The sequence below is a fragment of the Balaenoptera ricei genome, chromosome 5, assembly GCF_028023285.1.
Source record: "Balaenoptera ricei isolate mBalRic1 chromosome 5, mBalRic1.hap2, whole genome shotgun sequence".
Lineage (NCBI taxonomy): Eukaryota > Metazoa > Chordata > Mammalia > Artiodactyla > Balaenopteridae > Balaenoptera > Balaenoptera ricei.
This window is the reverse complement of record NC_082643.1, coordinates 139,682,232-139,709,871: the sequence shown is the minus strand read 5'-3', so window position 1 is coordinate 139,709,871 and position 27,640 is coordinate 139,682,232. Positions and strand designations below refer to the sequence as shown.

General features: G+C 57.5%; 1 protein-coding gene across 3 annotated transcripts in view; it reads right to left on the bottom strand.

Moving 5' to 3' along the window:
• Positions 1-27,640, bottom strand: part of SORCS2 (sortilin related VPS10 domain containing receptor 2) — a 506,781-nt gene that overhangs the window by 23,828 nt on the left and 455,313 nt on the right. For all 3 annotated transcript variants that reach the window (XM_059923653.1, XM_059923654.1, XM_059923655.1), the window contains 7 exons: positions 23,988-24,090; positions 16,683-16,759; positions 10,884-10,975; positions 9,861-9,968; positions 2,161-2,281; positions 1,179-1,312; positions 288-416 (listed from right to left, as the gene is read on the bottom strand). In XM_059923653.1, the coding sequence (XP_059779636.1) occupies positions 288-416; positions 1,179-1,312; positions 2,161-2,281; positions 9,861-9,968; positions 10,884-10,975; positions 16,683-16,759; positions 23,988-24,090 (764 nt within the window). The remainder of the gene's footprint in view (positions 1-287; positions 417-1,178; positions 1,313-2,160; positions 2,282-9,860; positions 9,969-10,883; positions 10,976-16,682; positions 16,760-23,987; positions 24,091-27,640) is intronic.

Sequence of the window (27,640 nt, the reverse complement as noted above, 5' to 3'; positions counted from 1 at the left end):
CTGGAAGGGCTCGGCCTCTGCAGCAGGTGTGAGCTACAAAGCCCATGGACCTTCTCTGCCTATTGTTCTCTGTTCGGAGCCAGATCAAGGCACTTGTTCTCCCTGACGCTGACCCACATGGGCTCTGATTGGAGAGCCCCGAGGGGTCAGTGCCTGGGGTGACTCTCAGGAACCCCGGCACACAGGCCATTCAGCCCCGACTTCTCTTTCCCTGACTCCATGCGGGGAGCCATGGGCACCAGGCAGGAAGGCAAGGGGCCACCCTGGTTCTGCCCCGTGCTACTCACCCGAGACTGCTGGTGTAGGTCTGGCCCAGGACACAGTCGTCTGGGGGGGACAGGGGGTTAAACCAGAAGTTGGCAAAGCACTTGTTGGCGTCGGACTCGGAGGAGGGGGTGCGCTCAAATCCGTAGTCACTGGGAGGAGGGAAAAACGGCCGTCAGGAGACAGCGTGGGTCAGGGGCCAAATGCTGAGGATGCAGAAGGGGATCCACAGGGCCCTGTCCCAGAGGGAAGACAGGACTGAAGGCCGACAGTTACGTTCCAGGTGAGAAGGGATGCAAAGGGGATTCTAGCAAATCACAGGAGAGCACTGAGCCCAGCCTGGTTGTCCTGGAGGGCTGCCTGGAGGAGGTGGGCTGAATCTCAATGGAAGATCAAGAGGCAGTCAGGGAAAGAGGGGGGAAGGGCACTGCAGGCAGGGACCGGCCCCTTCAACACTGGTACAGGGAGACAGTGGGGAAGGTGGCTGACGGAGAGGGCTGAGGATGGCTGGGGAGGGAGGCAGGTTCCAGAGCTCGGACATCCTCCTGTGGGCAGCAGGCGGCCACGGGAGTCCTTGAGCGGAGGCAGGGGAGTGGTCAGGGGGCTTTCGGCAGAGTCTCTGGACAGAGGAGAAGGGGCTGGGTGGTATAGCCGGCCCCCGGCATGCCCTCCGTGTTCCTCAGTTTCCCCTCCCACCTGTGAGCAGTGCCACGTGCACTGGTTTTGGAACGAGGCCCACGAGTTCTTTAATGCGGGCTGGACCCAGTGGCTGGGTCCTAAGGCACAGAGTAAGGGGGAAGTGACGGAGTGTGACTCCTGAGACCTCCCCCGGCATCACCTGCGGAGACAGCGGCTGCCAGGTCACCAGGCTACTCAGGCAGCCCCAGGGGCCCGTGGCAGAGCAGGACCCTCACCAGAGGAAGTCCGAGTCGCGGCACTGGCACACGCGGGCCGTGAGCGCCGCCGTGAAGCTCCGACCCTTGATGCACCAGGACGTAGGCTTCCTCCTCCGGAAACTCCTCTGCTGGCCCAGGACGCAGCGGTCGCCCTGTGCAGGAAGGCCAGGGTGAGGGCCACTCTGCATCGGCTCCCACCCCTCCTGCTGCCTGTTCCTCACTCGCCGGCCGGGAAACCGGGGCCCGGGGGAGGGGTGTGCCTGCCTGAGGCCAGCCTAGGGCAGCCTGGCCCTCATCCCACCCGCCCTGGCATTCACTGAGCTCCCACTGTGTACAGGCTCCGTCTGGGCCCTGAGGGGTGGCAGGGTTGCTGGAAGAGGCCCCTTGCGTTCACTCCTCAGGCCTGACGGTGCCAGGTGGGCCCTGTGCAGCTGGGGTGAGCCGCGGCCTCCAGGACACACAGTAGGTCCTCAGCCGATGATCAGAAGAGGCCACACCTGTGTGAACGGGGGCCGTGGTGCAGGGTCCCCCCAGCAATTCCAGAGCCCCCCCTCACTCTGAAATCCTGTCCTGTGGCCACACCACCTGCTCTGAACTGCACTGGGAGGCCATTGCGATTCCTCATTTATTCCTCTCTGTGTGAATATGACACACTTTGCTGTAGAAACATGTATGTGTTTGAGATTATGGGGTGGGGCTGCCCCAGACCCACTGGGGTGTTACCTAATATATGATACACATGCCCTGTTACCGTCCCTCGATCTGGAAACTCCTGGACCCCGAGCACGCCTGCCTCCAGGCTGGCTGGGGCCCTGTGCACCTGTTCCCCTGAGTGTGACTGCAGACTCTGGCCCAGGCAGCCCCAGGCCCCAGCGGGGGCCAGAGCACCCCGAAGGAGGGCTGGGCATCTGAGGGAGGCCCTCGGTCCCACAGGACGGGGACTCTGTCTGGCGGAGGGGGCCCTGCGTGGTGCCCACCCCCAGCCTGCGGCCAGGCCCACCTGCAGGTTGGTGAGGTCCCAGGAGCTGTAGTCCTCCTCGCTGCACTGCCTGGAGAACCAGGGCCGGAAGTCCACCTTGACCAGCTCCCAGTCCGAGCGGAAGCTGATGTGGCCGAAGACGCTGGGGGGGGGGGGCGGGGGGAAGGGCGGGAAACCACCTTAGTCTGGCTTGTCCCCCAGGCGCCCACCGCTTCCCCTGCGGGCCTCTGTTCCCACCTGCGCAGCGGGCCCCGTGGTCCCTCCCCTGCCCCCGCTGGGCTGCCCTGGGGCCAGGCACCTGCCCTGGGCCCGGCTGGCCACGAGCATTTGGGCGTCGGCGTTAGTATTCCCACAGTCCTCACACGTAATCTACGGCTCGTTGATGGCGTTGGTGGGGGTCATCCCACCTGGCCCCCCGATGGACGAGGAAGCCGGCACGGTAAGGTCAGGAGCCTGGACCCTCCCACAGCCCCCATGCTAGTCCCTGCAGAATTGTTTTGCAGAATGATTCGTGGTCAGGTGTCTGCGTCCTGTGCTCTCTGGCTTCTCCTCGCCTTTCTTCCCACCTGACCACTCCAGGAGGCCTGCGCTGCAGAAAGCCAGCTCCGCCTAGCTGGGCCGCAGCCTTTTCACCCCAAGCAGAACCGACAATCCAAAGAGAAGTAACGAGTCATCACACCGGCTCAGAGCGGCGGGGTGGAAAGGATCTCAGTGTGGTCCTTGCTGCGTGGCCCCGGCCTCGGTGGGTGGAAGAAGCAGAGGACAGAGCACCATGGGGGCTCTGCAAAGGCCAGTCCTCTACGGAGCATGGGCAGTGTGCTGGGAGCCCCGTGTAGGCTATCTGGTCTAATCCTCACCACAGCCCACTCTACAGAAAGGAAAACTGAGGCACAGAGAGGTTGAGTAACTTGCTCAAGGTCACACAGCTTGTTTGTGCCATTTCTTCTCCCTCAGCAGGCATTTGTTGAGTTGCCTACCAGATGCCTCGCTCTCTGGGAAGGCTGCTGCTGAAGGGATTTCCACCTGATCCTCCCAACACCTCACACGTGGGCTCCAAATACCACCACAGAAGAGGGGACCAGTCTGTACTTCTCTGGTCCTTCTCTAGTCCACACTATAGTACCCAGGCCATATTATCAGAGGTCAAGCATCTGGCTGGAAGAGGTGAAGCACCCACTCTGGTCTTGGTCCCCTTCTGTGCACACCGACAGGAGCCGGATACTCGGGGGAAGCCAGTCATGGTCTGAAAGGGTGCAAACCCCGTTCTAGGCGAGTAGTTGAGAAGGCTCTTGGAGTGTTTTCTGGGGGATACGATGGCTGGCTCTGAATGTCTGAGGCTGACATTTGAAGAGGAGTTTTGGAGTTTTGGCTCCATAGGGCACCTCTGAGCCAGGAAGGCCTGGGCTGATACCCATTTACTATGTCTGTGACCTTGGGCATGTCCATTCTTCTCTGTACCTCAGTTTCCTTGGCTTTAAAATGGGGACAATAACACTGGCCTTTCAGGATCGATGGTGGATTAGCAATGGTTTGTGTAGGATGCTTGGCACTTAGTAGGAGATTTATACACACATATGCACAACACACACTCACTTGTGCACATACACCCGTGCACACGCACATGCTCACACATTCTCACGTGCACACACATTACCTCTACTGCCCAGAACAGTCCCCCGAAGCAGATACCATGATCTTTATTTTACAGACAAGACCCCGAGCCTCTGCAGGGGCCTCCTCTGATCCTAGCAGCCCCGTAGCCTCCCTCCGTCTCGGCCTTGACCTGCCTCTGTGGCCCACCTCTCCGTCCTCCCGTCCTGGGCTCTGAGATCACTCTCCCTCCCCGATCGCCGGCAGCCCTGGTGTCTGGAGACACCCTACGCTCCTCCTTCCAGTCCTGGCCTCTCGCCCGCTTATGTCTGGTTGTGAATAATCCATTCTGCTTTTCTCCTGCCCGAGGTGCAAGTCGGAGCCCCCGCCGCTGTCTCTCAGCCTGGGGCCTCTCCTGATGCTGATGGACGTGGCCCAGCAAGGACCAAACGGCCCGCTTCTCCTCCGCCAGGTCCAGCTGCGCCTGCAGATGCTGTTTCTGATGGCGAGGTCGTAGGAGGCCCGGATGGTGGTGACCGTGGCCGTGAAGGTGTGAAGGTGTCTTGCTGGTCCTCTGTCCCGACTCCCATCCTGACACGGACAGCCCTCTCCCTGGGAGTGTCACCACGTGGGGATTTTCTTTGTCACAGTGTCCCCTTCTCCCAAGCAAAGCCTGCTGGGTTTGTTACTGAGAACGAGGGGGTCTTAGCTCCCTGAAGCGATGTCTCCAAGGGACAATTTCCGGGTCCTCACACGGCCTGAGCTGCGTCTCTTGCTCTTCTGGAAGCCACGTTATGATGGAGGTGACAACAGCAGGAACTGCTGGCCTATACTCTGTACCTGCTACACGCTCGACCTTCCATCCTCTCCTCCTCGCCAACCCCCTGCGGAACGTACTGTTAACATTCCCACCTTACGGACGAGGAGACTGAGGCCAGGGACCCCCTCAGGATGGCACGGCAGCGGCCCACCTCCCAGGGGAGCCAGGGTCGGTCCCTGGGTTGGCGACCACGGGGCTGGGATGCTTTGCCCGGGAAACACGCACTGGCGCGAGCATGACCACCGCGCAGTCTCCCAGGCGGGCGGCACAGGTGCCGCCGGGGAAGTCCCTGAAAAGAGGCTGGCTTGCTTGATCTAACTAATCCCCTCCGTGTCTTTGAAGTCCTGCCTTTTATGAAGCCCAAAAGCTCAGCTGATACTTCGAGAAATATCTGTCATCCGGCTGATTCTGAGTTTTAGGAAGGAGATGCCAGAGGGAGGCGATTTATTGCTTCACAATGCATAAGGAAAATGTGGGTCAGCCTCTGCAGGTTAAGGAGGAGCCCCACGCCCTTCAAAGAGCTCCCTCCCCTCCCCTAGTGCAGCCCGGGGAGGATCTGGGAGCCCCACTATCCCCCCCCAGGGTCTGGGGGGCCCTCACCCCTCTGAGGCTGCACCGGTGGGGACGGGAGGGTAAGCAAGGGTGATCCAAGCTGAGGGAAACATCCCCAAAGGTGACTACGGTCAGCTTGGATGTGACCTTTGGGCAGATTTGGATAAAGAACCATCTGGGGAAATGCTCTCAACTGTGCAGGAAATAGGACAGCGAGGGATAGAGAGAGAGAGAGGCAGAGAGACAGAGGATGGGGAAGGGAGGGAGAGACACAGAGACACAGAGAGGGAGAGAAGGAGAGAGACAGGAAGGGAAGGAGGGGGAGTGGAGAGGACGCTAGGTCCGGGTGGGAGCAGTTCCAGCAATCTGGAGAGATGCACCTTTATTCTAACATGCCAGTATGTTCCCTCTTTCAGAGCTGGAATTATTTCTGTGTCAACTGGAATTTGAAAGTGGTCTGACGATGTGGCACAGTGAAGTAGGAGGCCTGTAGGAACAGTTCCGATGATTTTTCAAAAAAAACTTGAGGTTATAGCATCTGGCTCTGAATTCTGCCAAGAGTGTTCCAGGAATAAAATGCCCCATCTGTTGATGAGTGCTGAAAACCAGGCTGTTTCTGGGGCCAAACCCAGCACTGATGCAGTGACAAAGGGCTTGACACCCTGAAGCTCCTAGGTCAATGCCCTGGGGTAGAAAGTGCTCCCATTTCTCAGCTGGGGAAGCTGAGGCCTCAGACCCAGCTGAGTTGTTCAACCTCTGCAAAACCAGCACGGGCCAGCCATCTCCCCTGGTGTTTCTGACGCTTCCCTCGTGCTCCGTGGACTCTGGTCCTGGAAAACTGGTCAACCAGCAGAGGGTCCAGGCTGAGCCCGGCCGCCACACCACAGAGAGCCCTGCATCGGCCCAGGCTGGAGTCTTCCTCCCGCCCCTGCCCACCCCAGACCGAAGCCTCCAAGAGCACGAGGAGAGCATAAATATGTGACGTCCTGAAAGATTTAGCTCATTCCAGGGCCAGGGAGGAGAGGAACTAGGTGTCCAGGGAGAAGCACAAGTGGGGCGTTTAGGGAATTAGAAAGGTGATGATTCCTGACCCAGTTTTTATAGGACAGCCTCTGGGGTCCCCCTTCCAGCTCTGGCTCTCCAGGAACCATGCAGAGCTGATGCGAGGGGTCCCCCTTTCCCACCACTCCCTCGGTGCAGAATTATTGAGATTTTTAGCACTTCTAGAAGACGGGAGAATAAATCATCCCTGGAGATTTCCTATGAGAATAAAATGAGATAACGTAAAAAAAATGGACCCATAACGTATAGTATGTGCTCAATAAAGCTTCATTACAGAACTTGTTGCAAGAGGCCATACTGGGAAAGATGTAGGGCGGATGCCAGGCTGCCTCAGTCCTGGTGGCAGGGGAGGCCCCCTAGAGGGGCCACTGAAGCCGGATTTAGTTCTGGCAGGAGCTTAGATGGCTCTCCTGTCTCCAACGTCCTGAGAAAGGAGTCCGCACTACTGTTTCCACATCCCTTTGCTCCATCTTCCGTTCCCAGAAGCCTGGGCGGTGGGCACACAGGTGGCCATGGTCCCTGGTGGCCCGCGGTGGGGAGCTTACCAGAGCTGTGCTCCCAGCCCCCATCCCAGGCAGCCAGAGGAGGCTGGCACGGGGGCGTTCACATGAGCACCCACAGGAGCCCCAGGGCAGAGGCGGGCCTGGAGGGGTAATGTCCCCCCTGGGCGGTTTCCTTCCAGTTCAGGCCTCGGGCTGGGGGCCAGGCACCCCTGGGGGCTTATCCGAGTGGCCCCTCTGGGGCATTCAGAAGGGTGAGGGCCCGGATCTTCACAGGCGATGGGGAGCTGGCCGGGGCAGGGGCGTGAAAGCCATCGTGAGCTGGAAGGGCAGACAGGAGGGCATGAGTTGTTCTCTCACCACGGACTCACTCCCAGGCAATGACTCCAGCTGGGCACATGGACCTGGGCATGCTCTCCAGGCCGAGCGGGCAGGGTGAGGGGTCCTGGCACCCGGCCACTCCGCTGGGAATGGACGGAACCGGCCCATCTGCTCCAGAAGGGCTGAGCCAGAGCTGGGGCACAGTTCAAATCCTCACGTGGAAAAGCATCAATCCTTCTGTGCCCACAGCTCGTCCTTGGGCCTGGGTCTCACTGGCCCAGTCCTGGTTCAAAGGTCAGCTGCTCCGAGACTCCTTGATCACCACCCACCCCAAAAGCGACCCTTCAGCCCCCAGCCCCTCGGCTGGCTGGCCCTGTTGTATCAGCATCTTTCACGTTATCGAGGAACCATGTCACTCTTGGTTATATTTGATCTGTCTGCCTGGGCCACCAGCTCTGTGGGTCCTTGGGGTCCCTGGTGCCCAGACAGAGGGTGGCACGTGGCAGGCCAGGCTGGAATGACCGGAGAAGGGCTGGCCTTGAGATAGGCTGGGACCTGGGACCCTTTGCTGCAGTGCTGGCACCTGGACAAACGTCTCCTTGAGCCACAAAATACAAAGAAACTATAAGGGACTAAAAATAACTGCGTGTATGCCCAGTTGGGGCAAATTATGGACAACAAGATACAAAAAGACCAAAAACACAACTGCCACTTCTGAAGAGCCGGCAACAAAAGCAGGGTCCTGCACATGCCCCCTGCACACAGCCCCACCTAACAGGTGGGCAAAACACCTAAGCCACCCCTCCGGCTGACCCCAGGACACACTTCTACCCTCACCCCATATAAGGAAGCAGCTCGCCGCCCCCTCCCCCGTCCTCGGGGATCAAGCAAGGGAACCTCTTACTTGTTTTCACTTCCTACTGCTACAGCAGGAGCCTTCCTGGGCTGGGGACTCAGACCCAGCCCTGCCCTCTGGAAGCTTCCTCAAAGTCTGCTGGGGGGAGAGAGGAAGTAACTTGGGAGGCCAACCAGAGACCGAGGTGTCCAAAGTGCCGGGTCCCCTCCCAGCGTCAGTGGCCCTGGCCTACATTGGGCTGTCATGAGGGGAAGAATCATGGGGCCTTGGGTGGCTTCCTGGGGCCATCTTAACTCATTTCCACAAACTCGTGCTGGGAAACATATCTCCTCACAGTTCTGGAGGCCAGAAATCTGCGATATAGTTGTTCACAGAGCGGGCTTCCTCTGCAGGCCCCAGGGGAGGTTCCTTCCTGCCTCTTCCAGCTCCTAGGGCTCCAGGTGTGCCTGGGCCGTGGCCGCATCACCCGGGCTTCTGCCTCCGTCTTCACATGACGCTGTCGCTGTGTATCTAACCCTAACCCTCTTCGCATAAGACACGAGTCATTGGATTAGGGCCCACCCTCCTCCTGTGTGACCTCATCTCAACTAAGCACGTCGGCAAAGGCCCTGTTCCCAAGTAAGGCCACATCCACAGGTTCCGGGTGGACGTGGATTTGGGCGGACACCGCTCTCCCCGGTACAGGCGTCGTCAGTAGAAGCCAAGCAGAGCGCGCAGGGCCCGGCCTCCCGCACCCAGCACGGCATTGGCGGGGCTGTTAGAAATGCGGAGTCTCGGGCCCCACCCTGGCTTGTGAATCAGCTCTGCCTGAACAAGTGCCTAGTCGGGCGAATCACCCAGGAAGGAGGCTTCCAAAGGCGGACCCTCATTTCGTGGTTTCTGGGTGAGCACCTTGTCTCCCCAGCGGGGCCACAGGGCACAGTCAAGCCCTGTGTGCCTTTTTCAGTCCCCGCCTGCTCAGGCTCTGCTCCTGGGCTGTGAGCCACTCTGAACAGGGATGCGCTTGACCTAAGCCAGGGTCAAGGGGCTGGGTTCACGGCCTGGATCTGCCCTTCACTGGCCCATTGGGGTCTTAGGTCCTTTCTGTGCCATGTGCCTCCAAGTTCTTCACAGGTGCCAATAGCCAATAATCATCACTACCGTTATCACCCTCACCATCAGCATCACCTTCATGATCACCATCATCACCAGCATCATCATCATCATCACCATCATCATCATCCTCACCGTCATCATCACCATCATCACCACCATCATCATCCTCACCATCATCCTCACCATCACCATCACCTTCATCATCATAACCATCACCATTATCATCATTATCACCATCACCACCATCATCCTCACCATCAGCATCATCATCACTATCACCATCATCAACACCATCATCATCACCCTCACCATCAGCATCACCTTCACTATCACCATCATCAACACCATCATCATCATCATCACCACCATCATCATCCTCACTGTCATCATCACCATCATCACCATCATCATCCTCACTGTCATCATCACCATCACCACCATCATCACCACCATCATCACCATCATCATCATCCTCACCATCATCATCACCTTCATCATCATCACCATCACCATCACCATCACCATTATCATCATCATCACCGTCATCATCACCATCATCACATTATCATCATCACCACCATCACCATCATCATCAACATCTGAAAGGTTAAATGGAAAGTGATCCAGAGCTGACCCTTGACTCTTGGTTCCGCCCCTCACCAGCAGGTGATCCTGGGCAGGTGACAAATGTCCCTGACTAGGGACAGAGTGGCCACTTCCCAGTGGCTGAGGATGAGAGGAAACAGTAGATGGTAAGAGAAAAGGAAGCAGGTGTGAAGATGGAGGTCAAAGCGAGGAGGATGGGGAGGAAGGCTGGGGGTCAGTGTTGAACCTGCCTAGAGCAGCAAGGCCCACGGTGGCCCTCCGCCACGGCCCGCCTGGGGTTCGGCTCTGACCTGCCTGCCCACCTCCCGTGGGCACTCACGTCATGACCAGCGTCTCGTCCCCCGGCTCACTCAGCAGCCCGTCCACAAACACGGAGGTGCTGGTGAAATTATGCGTGCTCCAGGTGAGGCCCTCGTCCACACTGAACCTGCCGAGAGAAGGGGAGTCATCACCTCGGGGCAGGTGGGAACACATCCTGTGTCCGGGACGAGCTGCCTCGCTGGACCCAGCCCTGCCCATGCCCAGGGACCAGAGCTGTCCAGCTGAGGCGGCTGGGAAAACAGGCAGGAGCAGTGGCCAACCCCAGGGCCAGTCCAGTGTCTCGGCCACAACAGGATCCCTGACCTCACGCTCTCCTGGGAGGTCACAGCAGCCACCCACCACCAGCAGATGGCATCCACATCTGCTTGGTGACACCACAGTCAAGGAGTCCTGGGTGTGTGGTCTGGGTCCCGAGCTGCTTTGTACCCCTTGAATTGCAGTTGGAAGCATCCAGGTCAGCCCCACCCAATGCCCGAGCCCAGCCCGGGGTTTGCCGGGTCATTGATGGGAGGTTACTGTCTCTCAGTGAGGCATATCAGTATAGCCAGCTGCAGTGCAGAAAGATTTTTTTCAGACTAAAGTGATATTGGCTTCCTGGCAGCTCCCCCAGCTCTGCCTTCCAAGTCCAGAGTTCATATCTGCCCTCACTTCCCCACAATAAACCTTCACCTGTCTGAAGCTGATGCCAACCCCACTCTCACCTGGGCACACGCTGCTGGCTTCCTTCTCTGACCCCACCTCCTCCACTGAGCTAATTCCTGTCCATGCATAAAAGTCACCTCCTCTGAGAAGCCCTCCCTGCTCCCCCCAGGATGGGGTGGGTGGGGGCCTCCTCACAGCCCCAGGCCTCCCTCTGGCCCACCGACCATGCTCGGTCATCATTCCCCATGTCCTCACTTCTCCAGGCCCGGCCAGAAGCAGCTCTTGGGTGGGGGGACTGGGGACTGTTCTGAGAGGTTCCCAGGTGGGGAGAAAGAGCCCCTACCACCCCGCACCCAGTGCTGGGTCCCGACGGCCTTACTTGAGGATTTTCAAGGGGATGGAGGTGTCCTTGATGGCCACGATCACACCGCCGTGGTCCAGGTAGAGGATGTGATGTTCCTCCTCAAATACCTGCAGAAGACAGCGGACGGGGGTCTGAGGGCGGGACCCTGAGGAGGGTCGGAGGTTGTTCAGGGTCTGGGGTTGCTCTCCAGTGGGGCAGAACTGCCGACACGCTGCCTGGGGGGTGGCAGCAGAGTCCAGTTCCCTGAGGCGGGGCTGGTCTGAGGGCTCCAGGTGTCCCCAGGCCATCCCCATGCTCCCCCAACCACCCAAACTCAGTACGTGTGGGATGAATGGATGCAGATGGTGATTTCTAGACCATTGACAAGAGAGAAAAATGCAAATAAACACTGCAGGTGGTCCTGCCTAAAGGAAAAACTCATGCACCAAAAAGGCCGACACATGAGAAATAGTGGAATTTAGAAAAGCATTTAGGATAAGCGTCACCAGTAAAAGCAAACCTCTATTTGATATTAAGATAGTCCATGTACCACCTCCTTCAGGAAGCCCTCCCTGATGCCAGGTTGGGTGGGGAGCATCTCTGGGCCCCCTGCCCCAGCACTTACTGCACTAATTTTTCATTGTTTCCTCCAGCCAGGGAGCTCCTCAAAGGCCGGTCCTGCCTCTGAATCCTTTCTGTGGCCCGGCACATGCCTCAGCTCACAGCTGGGGGTGCCTGTGCTCAGGGAGTGTGTGGGGGATGAATGAATGAATGAATGAGTGAATGAGTGAATCTCCACCAAGTCCTCAGGGGACAAAAGGTCGAGTGGCCTGGACAGGGCTCTTGCAGGAGGAAATACCTCTGGTGGCCTCGCTTGTCTGCAAAGAGCCCTGGGATGGGGTCCCATTTTACAGATGAGCAAGCTGACACTTGGAGCTGTGGGGGCCAAGCCAAGGCCTCAGAGCTGGTGGGTGGCAGAGCCGGGTGTGGCTCTTTAGTCCTGTCAGGACACCGGGCGTCCCCGTCTAGATCGTCCATGAACGCAGATATCTAGACGGCCGGCCTGTGTCTTGACTCCGCACAGAGAAGGGCACCAATGTCGTCTGCCACGTCCCCTGCAACCCTGTACCTCGCCTACAGGAAGTGGCCCCATCACGACCACCTGCAGTGGGCCAGGGCCCCATTCACCTCCCACCCTGTCTGACAGTCTCAGGGCCTGTGGGTTCTGTAGCAGGGGTGCAGGGAAACTCAGGGGGAGACGGGGTGGGGCCAGGACCCCACACCCACAGCCCCTCGCCGGGGCCCGCGCGCTCACGGGTGTCAGCCGCTCCGCACAGGGGCCTGGCTAGCCCTTTGTGCCTATGGCTCTGGGGCCCCTCCTGGGCCGGGGAGGCAGCTGCTGCAGAGCTTGGGGCCGAGCGAGGCCGGAATAAGTGCATCTCCAGGCAGATGTTGACCCAAACGTGGCTGCATCTGCACTTGCCCTGGCAGAAAGAGCCCCGAAAGCTCCCACAGCCCGGGACCCTGTTCTAGAGCAATGAGCGAGCAGGAACGGGGAAATCATTTAAAAAAAAACCACACACACCCACACAACTATTAACTAGCATCTTCCCCCGATCTTCTATCTTGAGTCTTCCTTTGTTTGAATGTCTGTTTTTCCAGAGCCAGCGGGAGGCCCTCGGGGAGGACCCAGAGCAGAGGCCTCTCCTCTTAGGAACGGGAACTTCAGCAGAGCTGGTGGTGCCTCCAGGCCAAGCCCTCAGCCCTGATATCCCATTACCCCCACACCCCCTAGCCCCACCAGAACCTTCCAATGGCCCCCACGGCCCTTAGAATCACATCCAAACCCTTCCCTGGTCATTGGGGCTCTGTATGAGAGGCCCTTGCCCACTCTCTCCCACCTCCCGTATACCAGTCACCCTGGCCTCCTTTCCCTGAACACGTCTCAGGCCCTTTGCACATGCTGTTCCCTGCCTGCAAAGCTCTTCCCCAGATATTTCCACCTTCTCACCATCTTGCTGGCTTTCCCGCTGCTCACAGGAATTCTCTAGGAAACCCTTCTGGCTTGACTAAAGAGGAGAGGTCCCTTACGAAGAATGGTGGAAGAGACCTGGATACCTGTGAACTGTGCCCTTAAACATGTCTGGTGCGGGGGAGGGGAGAACCGGGTGACTGGCACGTGGGCCTCTGCTGCGCTTACAGAGCCTTGTTTCATAGCAACCACACTCAGAGGTCATCTCCCCATTTTCCGAAGGGAGACCAGAGGCTCCGAGACACACAGTGACTTGCCTGCAGCCACAGAGCTGGTAACGGGCAGAGCTAGGGTAGAACGCAGGTCTCTGACTCGACCGCCTGCCGCTTCCACCAGGAGCTCCTGTCGCCACGAGCAGGACACGCTCAGCGGGAGGAGAAGCTGTGCCTTGTGCGTGATGAGGTCGCAGGGTGGAGTGGGGGCCCAGAGCACTAGCTTGGCTCCTCCCCAGATCCACCCCTGTATCTCCCTCCCACCAGATTCCACGGCCACGCCTGCAGGGGTCAGAGGAGTCCCTGGGCCTGGGTGTCCTAAGCTCTGGGAGGTGTTCTGGGTGGCGCTCTGGATGGCGCTCTGGATAAGTGTGCTGCCTGAGGCTACATTAACCGAGATGGCATCTCCCAGATGAGGGAGGTGATGTCATGCGGATTTAGGTACAGAGGGGAAGAACTTCTCACAATTCCCCTCCCCATCTCTCCACCCGTCAGACAAACCCAGTGTTTCAGGTCTCCTGTCTGGGTCCTGGGATCCAGAGGTAGAAATGAAAGTTTCACTCCCCAGAAATTCATAGCCCAGGGAAACACCACCCCCCACCCCCCGCAAGGAGGCAGACCACCTCCACCCAGTGACTCGCCCACTCGGATGCCAACAACAAGCAGCCCATCGAACCCACCCTCTCTGCCCAGCGCTCGGCCCAGGTTCCGCCACAGCACAGGGGTCCCAGCCAGTGGCCTGGGGATGAATGATGTGCTCCAGTTAAACTCGAGAGCTGAGCCAGCGGGCACCCCAGGGAAGGGGTCACAGCGCGTTGGGCGGGGCAAGGGCATTACGGGCGGGGAAACAGCGTGTGCAGAGGAGGGTAAAGAGAGCAGTGTGGCCGAGGGGCACGAGCTGCTTGCTGGGGCTGGAACTGCGGGCAGATGCAGAGGCTCGCGGATGGGCCGGGCAGCAGGGCACGTGGGTCAGCCGATGGTCGGGACTTCCTCCCTCCTGGAGATGGTGGGGGACACCCGAGGTTTGCTTGGGGAGTGAGGAGGACAGATTCCCCTTTTAGAAGCTTCCTGGGGGAGGGACGCTGAGGGGGGAGGGGGAGGTGCAGCAAGCAGCCTTCTCCTCCAGGAAATAGTGAGTGAGCTCTCCGTCCTGGGGATTATTCAAGGAGAAGCTAGGCTCCCTCCTGGGACCTCCGGGCTGCCAGACAGGGTGGCGGAAACCACGCTGGGTCCCGTGACGTGGTCCTAGAGGCACACTGCATGCCGCAAGCACATCCGTCTCTGCCTTTGAACTTGCAGAGGCCTCTGCCCACCCGCCCGGTGGGAGCCCTCCTTCCCACTCCACTGGGGGCCTAACCCGCTTCCTTTCCTGGGGAGATCCGCAGGGGTGGTATAGTGAGAGGTAAGCCGGAAGTGGGTCCTTGGATTGCTCCCGAGCAGGATTTACCTCCGGGGCGCGGCCCCGAACGTGTGCACAACCCTCACTTGTGCTCAGACCCCACATCCTTTGCACCCTCCTCCCGCAAGGACAGGCAGGGGGGCGTTTGTCCTGTCCATCCACTGAGGAGATGGGGTGCCTCCCAGCCATCCCAGGGGACCCCCACGGGCAATTCCACTCTCGTTAGCTTGGGACTCAGGAACAAGGGGGCTCCAACACCCACCACTGGATCACAGGGTCTTTGTACATCCGTTGCTATGGTTTTCTGTGCCTTGACCATCGCCCAGGCAGGGGTCCCCCAATCCTTTCTCTCCCAAACCTTGAGTTCTAGAGGGGGCTCCTTAAATGTGTTCTGGCTATTTTTTGATCATTCCAGGGAAGTCATGTTTTTAAAATGACACATTCCCCTGCTCCCCCCCCAAAAAATAAAATAAAATAAAATAAAATGATACATTCCTTAAGCATCATGCATGGTGTTATTTGTAATTCACATTCTAAGAGTTTTCCTGTAGAGACAGCTCATTGCATCCTTGACAAACCGGCCGGAGCTCACCTGGTCGTCTGGCCTTCGTGCCTTTGTCTCACCCTGGCCTCTGCCTACTGCCCCCCACCAGTAAACGCCCTCCCTCTGACACGCACGCGCACACGTGGGCACCCCCCGCTCCTCTGCCAGGCACCCGAGCCCCCCTTTCCCCACCCCTCCCCCATCACTGGGGAAGAAATGGGTACCTCAGCTCAGTCTTGAACAGACATTCTCCCATTTAATTCTGACAAGTTCTCAAGTTTGAAGTCTAAGCAAATTGCTTGGCAAAAGTGGCCACCGTGAATACCTTTCTCTTCTGTTTCACCTGGTCTATTAAGTCTAACAAGGCGGGAGCAGGGGCGTAGGTTTCTCTAATAAGTGGACAGGTGGTGACCTTTAAGAAAGTTTAGACATGTTTCACTAGTTTTAGTGAAATAGGAATATTATAACACAATAAATCTCTTTTGCCCTTTTCAAAATTCCTTGTTTCTTGCATATTATTAAAAAACGCCAGGGCTTTCAACCCAGGATGAAGGTGAGCTTCACACTTTGGGGGTTAACATATTTGTCCAGAGTGGTACCTGGGCAGGGGGCTCTAAGTGGGATACTCAGGGGTGCAAAAAATTGACCTGAAAACAGAGCTTCTTACATCCACCGAAAGAGGAGATGCGCACGAAAATTTAGCGCATTTTCTTAAGCAGTTAAAGTAGAAACTGTCACTCCATGAAGCTGGCAGACCAGATGAGGCTTTTTTTTTTTTTTTGCTGGAAAGAAACAGCAAGGGTAGAGGGAGACGGGGCCTCTCCTGGGGCGGAGCGCTTGGGTTCGGCTCCTGGGCTGCCTGACGGCACAGGGCGCCGAACCGTCAGCCTTCGCTCCCCAGCCGCCCTGCTCTGCGTGACGCCCACTGGCCGGCAGCACCCCGCCCTCCAGTCTGAGAATTTGAGCCGCATGTGGGCGCAGCAGGGAGGGGTCCTCACAGGGCGACCCCGCGTGCCGGGGGCCGTTCCCTGCGTAACTGCTTTCTCCTGTCTCTTCTCCCTTTCCTGCTTTTTCTTTTCTCGGGCCACGCTGAGCATCAAGTCATCATCCCATGGATGTGTCCCAGGAGGCCCAACCCAGACTCGCCGTGGCCCCCCCACACCTGCTCTTCCCCATTTTCTCTTTCTCTCCCAAGTCTGTGCCATCCACCCAGCAGCTGCCCCTGCCAGGAACCCCGGGGGTTGTCCTCGGGGCCTCCACTTCCTGGCCTTTGGGCTCAGCCAAGCTTCTGAGTCCCCGTGTGGCTTCCTGCCGGACAGCACCTCCACCCCGCCCCTGGCATTTATCCCCATTGCTTCGATGTTCACGGTAACCTGTCTGACCGTGGGAAGATGCGTCAGATCTGGAATTCTCCAGCAGTGGCTGCTGAAAGGACAGCAGCGGTGTGGGCAGCCTGACCTGGGCTGTCTTTTCACAGATGCTGATGTCACATCTGCTAAAGGGAGCTGTGTGCAGCCCCCCAGGCCGGGGAAGATGAAGAAGCGTGTCTGAGAACTCCTCTGGGAGGGAGGGGCTGAGAGGACAGACTCTCCCAGGAGCCTCAGCGGAGTGAGAATGGTGGGCTCCAGGCCCCTCCCCGCCACCTTACCTGCCTCCAGGTGTGCCCACAGTCTGATGTGATGTACATTTCTTCTTTATATTCCACCAGCTGGGAGCCCAGGTTACCTGGTCCAGAAGCAAAGTGGCAGGGTTGCTCTGAGGATCGGCCACTCTCCCCCTTACCAAGGTCTGAGTGCAGCCAGATCCCCAAACAAGGCTGGCGTTTGATGTGCTCTGGGTCTACACCTCCCATCACCAAAGCCACCCAGCGGATGCCCCTCTCTGCCCTTCTTGTATAGTGATGGGCCTGCTGTCACCAGTACGGGTCCTAGTCTGAGCAGTAAAAGATTAACTTTGCCCAGAGAAAGCCAGCCTCAGGCAGCTCCGGCTGAGCCCAGGTGCAGGCAGATCTTGGGGGCTTCAGGGGGACCCACGGTGACAAGTGTGATTCAGGAATAAAAAGCATGGAGTGGTGGTCGGGGACAGGCTAGAGGGGACGCTGGCCAGGTGGGCAGTGTGGGGACACAGCAGCCCCTGATGGGCTTTAAACTGGGGCAAGACATGGCTGGGCTTGCATCTGGAGGCCCCCTGGGGGCCGGGTGCAGGGGAGGCCAGAGGCAGGTCCAGGGCAGTCTGGGGCAGTCCAGGTGAGAGGCAGGGTAAGCACAAAGTAGGCGCTCATTAAATATCTGTTGAGGGGATGTTTGGGAGGATGGTGAGGTGGGCACCAAACCAGCTGGTCAGCCAGGAGTCTCCTCCTTGGTCCTGGTTCACTTGAACCCCTACCAGCCTGGCAGGTGGGTCACCAGCCTTGAAGGCCACTCTGAGGGGCTGGGACTTAATCCTGGGGGTGCTGCCAGAGGGGGAAGAATCCCCACTTAGCATCCAAGGTGACTCCAGCTTACAGATAGGAAACTGAGCCTAAGTGGACCCCTACAGAAAGAACGATGGCCACCTAGAAGACGCAGCTGCGGGACAATCACGGTGGTCTCTGAGCTGGGCTGGATGGCCCTAAACAGCCTCCTGGGAAGGGTCTTGGACAATGGGATTTTCTGATGGGTCAGACTGGGCAGGCTTCTGTTGTGACCACATGATGATGGCAGGGACCAGGGGCCTGAGCTTCCGGGATGAAGGGGGCCTGTTATGAGGACACTGAAGCTGTCTGCACTCTCTCCTGGAGCCCCTGACCTGGGCAACTTGTGCACCACTTGCACTTGGGAGACTTATTCATGTGGTGCTGTCAGGAGTCTCTCTTCCAGAGCCAAGTTTAGATGTCACTGGAAAATCCCAAAGGAGATGGATTATCCTCAAATAGATGAGGCAAAGTGAGTTCAAGTAGAGTGGCAGAGGGTTTGTGTGCCTGCCTTTTTTTCTGAGGTCCAACCAACCACCAAATCTTCCATCCAACCATCCATCCATCCATCCATCCTTCATTAATTTATCATCTGCCCATCTATCCATCCGTCATTAATTTATCATCCATCCATCCATCCATCCACCATCCCTCCATCCACACATCTGTCTCTTTTTCATCAGTTCCACCCACTCACCCACTGCTGCACTTATTCATCAGCATTTGCTGAGTGCCTGCTCTCTGTCCAGCCTTGTGCTGAGCTGTGGGGAATCCAAGCTGAGTAACCACGCGCCTGCTCCCAGGGAGCTCTCAACCTAGCCGGGGAAGAAGGGTGCCCTGCAACTGTGCACAGAGCCAGGATGCCTGTGAAAGCAGAGAAGGGAGAGCTAACGGACCCCTGCAGGAGGGGAATCAAGGAGAGATTCCAGCAGGAAGTGACCTCTGCACTGTGCCTCAAAAGACAAAATGCCACTGGCCAAGGGAAAGGGGCAGGTGTGCCAGGCAGAGGGACCGGCCTTGGCGACAGCATGGAGGTGGGAGGGGAGGTCAGTCAGGGGAGGTGGGGCAGAGGGGCAGGTGCTGAGCTGGGTTCCCTTCTACCCGCCTGGCCACCAAAAGGTGCTGAGGAAAGGCTGCTGAATGAAAAGAGGGAGATGAGTGAATGAATGCAACAGCTGAGGGTGGGCAGAGGAAGGAAGGGGAGCCCTTTATCTCCCCATCCTTCCAGATGCCAGCAGAGATGCCAGGACCCACGCATCAAATACAGAAGCCACGCAGCAAAGGATGCGGCGTCAGCTCAACTTCCCAGGCAAATCTGCAGTCCGTGATTTCAGGGGTGCGATGTCTGTCTTCTAAGTGACGCAATCTGTTTTCCTTGTTCCATCTACCAAGGCTGTCGGGCTGCCAGTCACCTAACAGGCACCGGGGAAAATTAAGGGGAAATTCACAGAACGCATCCACAGGCCACCAGAGTGGGAGGCTCTGCAGGAACACGGGGGCCGGTGCCCTCACTTTACGGAGGGGAAACTGAGGCCTGGGGGACGAGGCTAAGAAAGGCCTCCCTGCTACGTCCCCTCCGGGCTGTTCTGGGGTCTCCTTGGGCCTCCTCCCCCGACACCCCGACCCCTCCACCCCGCTTCTGTGCTCTCAGGGCCTGGTATACAGTAAGCGCTCACTCAATGTGCATTTCCTCTCCCTGCTTCCTCGAGCTTCAGGTTGCAGAGTGGCTCAGGCCTCAGGGCCAGAACAGAGCAAAGCGACAGCACAAGATCCACCCCAGCCCACAGCTGGCAGAGGGGAAGGGGGCCTGGACCCCTCCCCGTGGCCCCCAGTGTGGCCACTGAGATGCAGCTGGAACAGGAGCAGGGGAACCGCCCCTCTGGTCCTCCGGCTGCTGTCAAGTCCCCAGCCCCACAGGGCCCGGGTGACCCCCGCCCGGCTGATGGGACTCAGGTCAGCTCTTGACCTGTTCACGCCCCTCGGCCTCTCAGCTGGGATTGACGAGATTGATTGATGGGATTGATGGGTCCCCGACTGGCTGAGTCCCAGAGGAAGGGACTCTGCAGGAGGGCTGGGAGGCAGGGCTCCTCCTGGGAGCCCCGGGGGTCTTCCCGGCACAGAGCGGGTGGGGGTGCTCCGAGCTCCCCGTCACGGCCCCTCAAGGTTTTCTCAGTCATGTGACTGTCAGAGCCAGCGTCCGGGAAGCATTTGCAGCCTGTGCTCTGCGTGGTCCTGAGGATTCACGTCCGGACGAGGAGCCGGAAGCAGCGTGTGCTGCGTGGTGGCCCAGGACGGGTGCAGGGCAGTGGGGCAGGGAGGGCCTTCCACCTGCATCAGACCTTTCAGTGCCCCCAAGTCCGAGATGATTAGCCTCATTTCACAGATGAAGAAACTGAGGCTCGGGGAGGTGTAGAGCCCCAGCGCAAGAGCTCAGAACGGCCCAAGTCAGAATTGGGCCCGGCGCCCTCTGTCTCAACCACCCATCTGTGATTTGCTACCTCTGCGGGACTCATCCCCTTGACACGCCCAGTCAGGAAGAACATTCCAGCTGGCACTCTCGGCCCGCTGGGTTTATTTCTGGGTTCACTATGGCTGTTTCTAGACCCTGGCAGTTAGAAGCTCGAGTTCCGGTCTTTGCTTCTTGAACCATCCTTTTCCCTTCCTCATTGGATTCATGGCTCCATTTTCTGCATCCATCTGTGGGTCTGGCCTCTGTCCACTGAACCGGAGGACAGGTCCCCGGTAGAAGGGCCCTGGCATGCAGCCCGGCACAAGGGCAGTGGTGTCCAGCCACTGTTCAAATGACAGGGCCACCTGTGGAAACACACCTGGCGTTGATGCTTCCTACCTGATCCCCAAATCAGCCTTACGATGGAGGTTTCATCCTCTTTTTGCAGGTGAGGAAGCTGAGGTTCGGAGGGTCCTGTAAATGCCCAAGGCCCAGCAGCTGGAGGTGGCAGAACCTGGGGCTTGTAACTCCCGCCTGCCTGCCCCAGGGTGGAATGAGGGATGGATGGCGGGGAGATCAGGAGAGAGACTCCCTGGAAACAGGCAGCCATCGCCCCCGGCTGCCTCGGGAAGCTCAGCCAGGCCAGTGGGAAACTGGTCCCTGCTCGGCGGCTGCCCAGCTCATTCCACCTTCCCCTCTGTTCCCAGCAGACGCTCAGGGCTGGAGTGGAGGATGTAAAACATTTACACCTCAATTGTTTTTTTTTTTGTTTTTTTTTTGGTGTTCATGGAGTTTATTTATTTATTTATTTATTTATTTTTAAACATCTTTATTGAAGTATAATTGCCTTACAATGGTGTGTTAGCTTCTGCTTTATAACAAAGTGAATCAGTTATACATATACAATATGTTCCCATTTCTCTTTCCTCTTGCATCTCCCTCCCTCCCACCCTGCCCATCCCACCCCTCTAGGTGGTCACAAAGCACCAAGCTGATCTCCCTGTGCTATGCGGCTGCTTCCCACTAGCTATCTATTTTACATTTGGTAGTGTATATATGTCCATGACATTCTCTTACCCTGTCACATCTCACCCCACCCCCTCCCCATATCCTCAAGTCCATTCTCTGGTAGGTCTGTGTCTTTATTCCCATCTTGCCACTAGGTTCTTCATGGCCTTTTTTTTTTTTTTTTTTTTTCTTATATTCCGTATATATGTGTTAGCATACTGTATTTGTTTTTCTCTTTCTGACTTACTTCACTCTGTATGACAGACTCTAACTCCATCCACCTCATTACAAATACCTCCATTTCATTTCTTTTTATGGCTGAGTAATATTCCATTGTATATATGTGCCACATCTTCTTTATCCATTCATCTGTCGATGGACATTTAGGTTGCTTCCATGTCCTGGCTATTGTAAATAGAGCTGCAATGAACATTTTGGTACATGACTCTTTTTGACCTATGGTTTTCTCAGGGTATATGCCCAGTAGTGGGATTGCTGGGTCGTATGGTAGTTCTCAATTGGCCCACATCGCACGGATGGATCCATCTCAGGAAAGCCATGGCTAGATTAAAAAGCAGCAGAATGAAATATAAATGTAGCATCCTGCCCTTGGGGGGACAGTCAGAGGGAGGGAGGCTGCCAGGGCACCCCCTCCGCTCCCCGTTCTCCGTGTGACTCGCGTACAATGAAGTGAAGCTCCTGCAGAAACTCACAGCATCCCTGGGGGGCTGGAATGGTCATCCAGAGCTTTCAAGGCCTTTGAGCGGTGGAAACATTTGAAATTCCGCCTTTTGTACTTTGGTCAAGAATTTGGGGTCTCAACCCATCACGAACATGCATTTTAAATACACCATTGAGCTGATCTCCCTGTGCTATGTGGCTGCTTCCCACTAGCTAGCTATTTTACATTTGGTAGTGTATATAAGTCCATGCCAGGTGGGATAGGGAGGGTGGGAGGGAGACGCAAGAGGGAGGGGATGTGGGGATATATGTATACGTATAGCTGATTCACCTTGTGATACAGCAGAAACTAACACACCATTGTAAAGCCATTATACTCCAATAAAGATGTTAAAAAAAAAATACACCATCGCCTTCAGGTCCAGGGAACAGAGTCCACAAGACAGGGGGTGCCCGACATGGGCGACCCAGCCCGTCCCTGCATGGGACCTGGAGCCCCATGAGCTGCACTGAAATCGAGGCTGATGTGTGATTTTTCATTGATTGACGCACGTCCGTCATTGAAGCGGGCAGACCCCGCCCCAATCGCAGTCACTGACTAAGACCCCCGGGACGTAGATGAACAGAAGGACACTCTGAAGATGAAAGGTTTTACTTGCAGCCTTCTCTGTCTGGTTGTGTCGCTCGCTCCCCTACTGGAAAGCCCCCCTCTCCAGGATAACGTGAGACGCCCCTCCGATAGCCAAGGTCTCCCGCCATCAGAGACCCACAGAGCGGACAGGGGGGTCTCACCTCCCGGCCCCTCCGTGGGCTCTGATTCGGTCGTTCTGTAAAACACGTTCCCGCCTCTGCCTGGAAGGCCATTCCTGCCATCTCAGCATGGCCACTCGTTTATTCATACACTCATTCACTCACTCATTCACTCACTCTCTCACGCACAGCCAGGCCCGGCCCTCAGCACTGGGATACGTCTGCTGAACGGGCGGATGTGCCACCCAGCTCAGGGTCTGGGGCGCGAGTCCTCCGGGTCGCAGGTGGTGCTGGAGTAGACAGAGGGAGGGAGCCCCTGGTTCAGGAAGCTGTGAGCCCCGGCCCAGGCCTTGGTGGTCCCCCCTGTGTGATGGGCAGAGACACTGTCTCTCCGACTGCCACTCGCCCCGTCTGCACCCTGGCTGTGCAGAGCCTCGGCCTGGCCATTCCACAGCCCGGATGAGGGGCGGGCCTGATGGGCCCGCCCCAGAGCCTTGCCTTCTGCAGGTTCAAGGGGCACGGCAGCCCCTCCCGGGGCTGGGGCTTCCCTTCCCTGAGGAGCCTGGGGTGGGTCTCAAGCTTCCTGATGGCACCTTGCAAGCTGGGGGCAAGTCTTCCCTCTCTTTGGGCTCGTTCCCTGCTCCATAAAGTAGGGGTATTGACCTCTCAGGGTTGTCATGGTGATTAGAAGAGTTCAGGGCCTGGCCGGGGAGAAAGGGCCACTGTAGCAACTGTGGACACGACGGACACGGTCCTGCCTTCCCCACCTTTGTCTCCATGGCGTCAGGGACCCTTCGCCGGACTTAGCTGCTGAGAGCTGGTGAGGCTATCCCCACACTGATGGGTAAAAGGAAAACCAGACACCAGCCGCTACCTGGCAATGGACTTGTAAAACATGTGATTTTATTTGGAATGATTCTTCTAACTCACATAAACCTTATTTAAGAGTGTTATTAGATCAGCATACATTTAGTGATCCCTGAAGAAGGTTCTAGTTTAATGGGGTAGACAGACACAATCACAATGTATACTTCTTTTTTTTCCCCTTATGTTAGTTGTATATGTGTCTCTCTCTCCCCACTAAACTAGAACCTTCTTTAGGGACCAATAAAAGTCAACCATGATGCAAATTGTCCTCCCGTCCATCTATCCATCCACCCATCCATCCATCCTTCTATGTATTCATTCACCATTTTGTTATCCATTCTTCCATTGGGCCATCTGACTATCCATTCTTTCAACTATCTAATTTTCCTTTCACCCATCCTCCCACCCATCCATCTATCCATCCATCCATCCTTCCATTCTTCCATTGGTCATTCATCCATCCTTCCATCCATCCTTCCTTCCTTCCATCCTTCCATCCATCCATCCATCCTTCCGTCCATCATCCATCCACCTTTCATGTAGTCAACACATATCAGGTGCCCACTCTGGGCTCTGCAATCACCCCACAGGGTGATGTGCCAGGTGAGCTGGCTTCCTGGAGATACTGTGGCACTGCCCCCAGTGGACACACCATGGCCCCAGGCCCATGACCATCAAGTTCTACCCTTGAAGTTGGAGCATCCTGCAGGCAGTGATGGCTCCTGACCATAATGGCAGCCTCTTACCTGCGCCCATGATGAGGCCGGGGGCGGTGTCCTTGGTGTGCACAGTGCCTGACACGTAGGGGTTGTCTGCCCAGCGCAGGTGCAGGTGCAGGTGGCAGTCCGGCTGCGGGGGGGAGAGAGGGAGCCACGGTCAGCACTTGGGAGGGAGAAGTGACCTGAGAAAAAGCAAGGCTGAGGCTGAATCCACCCCTGCGGCTTTTTGGCGGCGAAGGTGGGATCAGGAGTGCTTCAGAGGAGTCGCGGGAGGGCGGGAAGGAGGCCTGGAGGCTGACGGCCAGCTGAAGGCTGTCAGCTCGGGGCCAGGTGGGCTTCTCCAGTGGAGGGTTCTCCCAGCCTGGGTGCTGGAGGGTGGGCCCCCCCACGTGGCCTCTGAGTGCAGAGCTGGGCCGCAGAACGGGACTCCGGGCGGGAGGCTGCACGGTCCATGCCCACGTTCATTCATTCATTCATCCGCCCAGAACATTTACCGGGGGGCCTCTTAGGTGACCACGGTAGCCTGGGCGTCAGGCGACAGCTGCGGGACACCCCGTAAGCCCCGCGCCCTGTGGGAGAGGCAGGGGGTGAGGTGGGCGCGCTAGAGCCCAGTTTACCCACAAGCGTCAGTGCAACCTTGACGCGGCCCCGGCTGGTGCCCTGGCTGGAGGGGCAGAAACACCGGTTGTAATAAGAAATCCAGCGGCAGCTCACGTTGCTGTTCGGCTGCCCCTGGGCAGCACCAGCACTTGACAAGGTGTGCGTCCCTGAATGCTCTCAACATCCGTACTATCATCCCTTCTGCGTTGATGGGGAAACTGAGGCAGAGTGCATTTAAGCAACTTGCCCGGGCAGCGGTGGGGCTGCGACCACAGCTGAGGCTGTCTGGCTCCAAAGTCCATGCTCTGAGCCCCGCGGCGGGTCTGGTACTTCCGGGCAAACTGGGCCGGCGGCCCCCAGAATGAGGAAGCACCAGCTGTCTCCTGCCCGGTGCTGCCAGACCCCTCATCTGTCTCCACCCCAGCTGCCTGCATCCCCACCCTCTCCTGAGATGGCAGAGGCCACCGCCAGCTCCCCTGGGTGGGGCTGGGGGATCCCGGGGGAACAGACGAGCTGACAATGATGTGTCCTCTGGACTGACCTTCCCGAGTCTCCTCTCCCCTGGCCTCGGTGACTCAAGGCCGCAATCCCTCTGTCACATCCACAATAGACCACAAGACCACAGGGCACGGGACAAGGCCCAAGGTCTCCGCACAGCTCCCTCCAGGCCACCGGACACGGCACCGGGCAGTGACCCGCCAGCCATCAGCCAGGGCTGCCTGTCGCCCACATCTCCAGGGTCATTGCAGAGCTCCACTGTCATTGCTATATTCTACTGTCTACCGAAATCCAGCCGAGAGAGGTTTTTTCTCTACAGTTTATGTTTCTTTAACACTTTCTTCTGGTCCGTGAACTGAGTATGTTTTACACAGATTATCTGAAGTTAAAAATGAAAGCGATCAGTAGGTTGGATAGGGATCTGGGTCAGATGCCACCAGGGCCCGATCCAGGGGGAGATGGGCTCTACTTGTCTGTACCAGAGTTTACAAAAATGTATTTGTTGCATCACATGCTGTATGGTTCCACTGACAGGAAATGTCCAGAGCAGGGAAATCTAGAGAGGCAGAAAGTGGATTAGTGGTTGCTCAGGGCAGGGGGTGGGATGGGCGATGGGGGGTGGTGACTAAAGGGTACAGGGTTTCCTTTAGAGGTGATGAAAATGGTCTAAAATGGACCACGCTGGTGGTGGCACAGCTCGTGAAGATACCAGAAACCACTGAATTGCACACTTTAAATGGGTGAATTGTATGGGATGTGACTGGTACCTCAGTCAAGCTACTAAAAACAAACAGGATAAGAGGTGGCAAAATGAGCTGAAAGAGGCCCCCTTCTGAAGCAGACTTGGTAGGCTAGAGACCCTCCCTGGGGCAGCCTGGGGAGCCCGAGGCTGAAGATGGCGGGGCCCCGTGGAGGGGGGGAGCCTGGTCACGGAATCACCCCGGAGGACAGTCCCCACCCAGGAACACCTGGATTGAACGGGACAAACTTGACCCACTGTGGAAGGTTAAGCTGTCCCGCGTCCTGGATTTCTCCTGGTTTCTTACAGCTGACAAGCAGGTTGGTGACCTAATGCCTGTGGTGACACCCTTCAGCCTCCTCGCCCATCCAGTGACCAGGCACTAACGGGGAGGGCGTGTCCAGGGCAAGGGGTGCCCATGACCTCTCTGAGCAGGGCCAGTATCCACCTGCAGCAGGAAGCTCTACGGCAGGAGGAATAGGAGCCTGGGCAGGGACGTGGCCCGCCCTCCTGTGTCCCACTGGCACGCTCCCGGGCTGAGAAGGTCCGGCCCAGGCATGGCCCTGCTCTGGTGCCCCAGGGATCCCGGGGGGGCCAGGTGGGGTCTGGAGTGGCCAAGCTTCTGGGCTGGTCTCCCCAGGCTGCAACCAGCCTTTTCCACATTCCCTGATGCGCTGTGCACACAGTATCACTGTCTCTGAACAGTGCAGTGAACAGAGCAGGTCAGAGGCTGTGGCTCATAGAACCTGGCTGCCCTCCCCCTCCCCGGCCCACTGCTGCTCTGTCCTGACTGCTGGTCGCTTGCTGCGACCAGAAGTGGAACACTCCTCAGGGTTCCCTGCGGTCGGCAGTGGCCCACAGACAGAGCTGCGGTCCCCTTTGGCGCCATGGAGGGCGACCCAGATGTCTTCCAGCCGGTCCTGGAGCTGTAGCGGGTGCTCTGCTGGTATCTGACAAGCTGACGCAAGGCCCAGCCGACTGGGCTGAGCTGATAAAGGGTGTGGAAGGCCAGGCAGGCCTGGAGAGGCCGACCCCCAGGGCACTGGGCACCCGCACATGTGATGGGACGGGGAGCATTGAATGCCAGGCTGCTCTTGGGGTGTACAGTCAGGCACGGCAGGGTCCCCCGAGGACACCCAGGGCAAGGGTGGGAAGACCTCAAGGGCAGGCTGGTGCCAGGGGAGTCGGTGCTGAATGCCTGGTCCTGGTGGGGTGGCCCGGGTACCTGCAGGGCTCGGGTGGATGTGATGCGGACCGAGCTGGGAGGCCCACACCGTCCCAAGGCTCCCCCTTCTCGGCCCCTCTACATGCAGGAGCTGGCTGGTGCTGTCAAGAGGCGTCGGGCAGAGACCGCCGGAGGGCTGGAGGGCCACACTGCCAGCCGCCCCTGCCGGACACGCCACTGCTCGGCTCAGTCCAGATGCTGAGAAGAGCTACCACGGGCGGCAAAACGAATGGGTTTTCATTCTGAATCCAGATGTCAGCAGATGCAAAACCGTCTTCCAAGGGCCATTTCTCATCCTAAAATAGGTCTGAGCCACACTCACCTATTCCCTGTCACTGGAAGGAAATCTCCCCAGCCAGAGAGCTGGTCAAATGGCCCGGGAAAATCTTCATGACCCAGAGTTAAGAGAAAAATGGAAGACTCAGAAATCACTCATGTGTCAGGATCCCAAAGAGGACTTTCTTAACGTGAATATAAGCCAAAGGATTGACAAGAAAAATGCCCGATTACCATTACTTCTGGGTGACGTGGTTACAGGTGTAACTTATTCCCCTTTTTATACATTTCTGCTTTTGCCAAGTATTCTGCCATAAGCAGGAATCACATTTCTGATGAGAA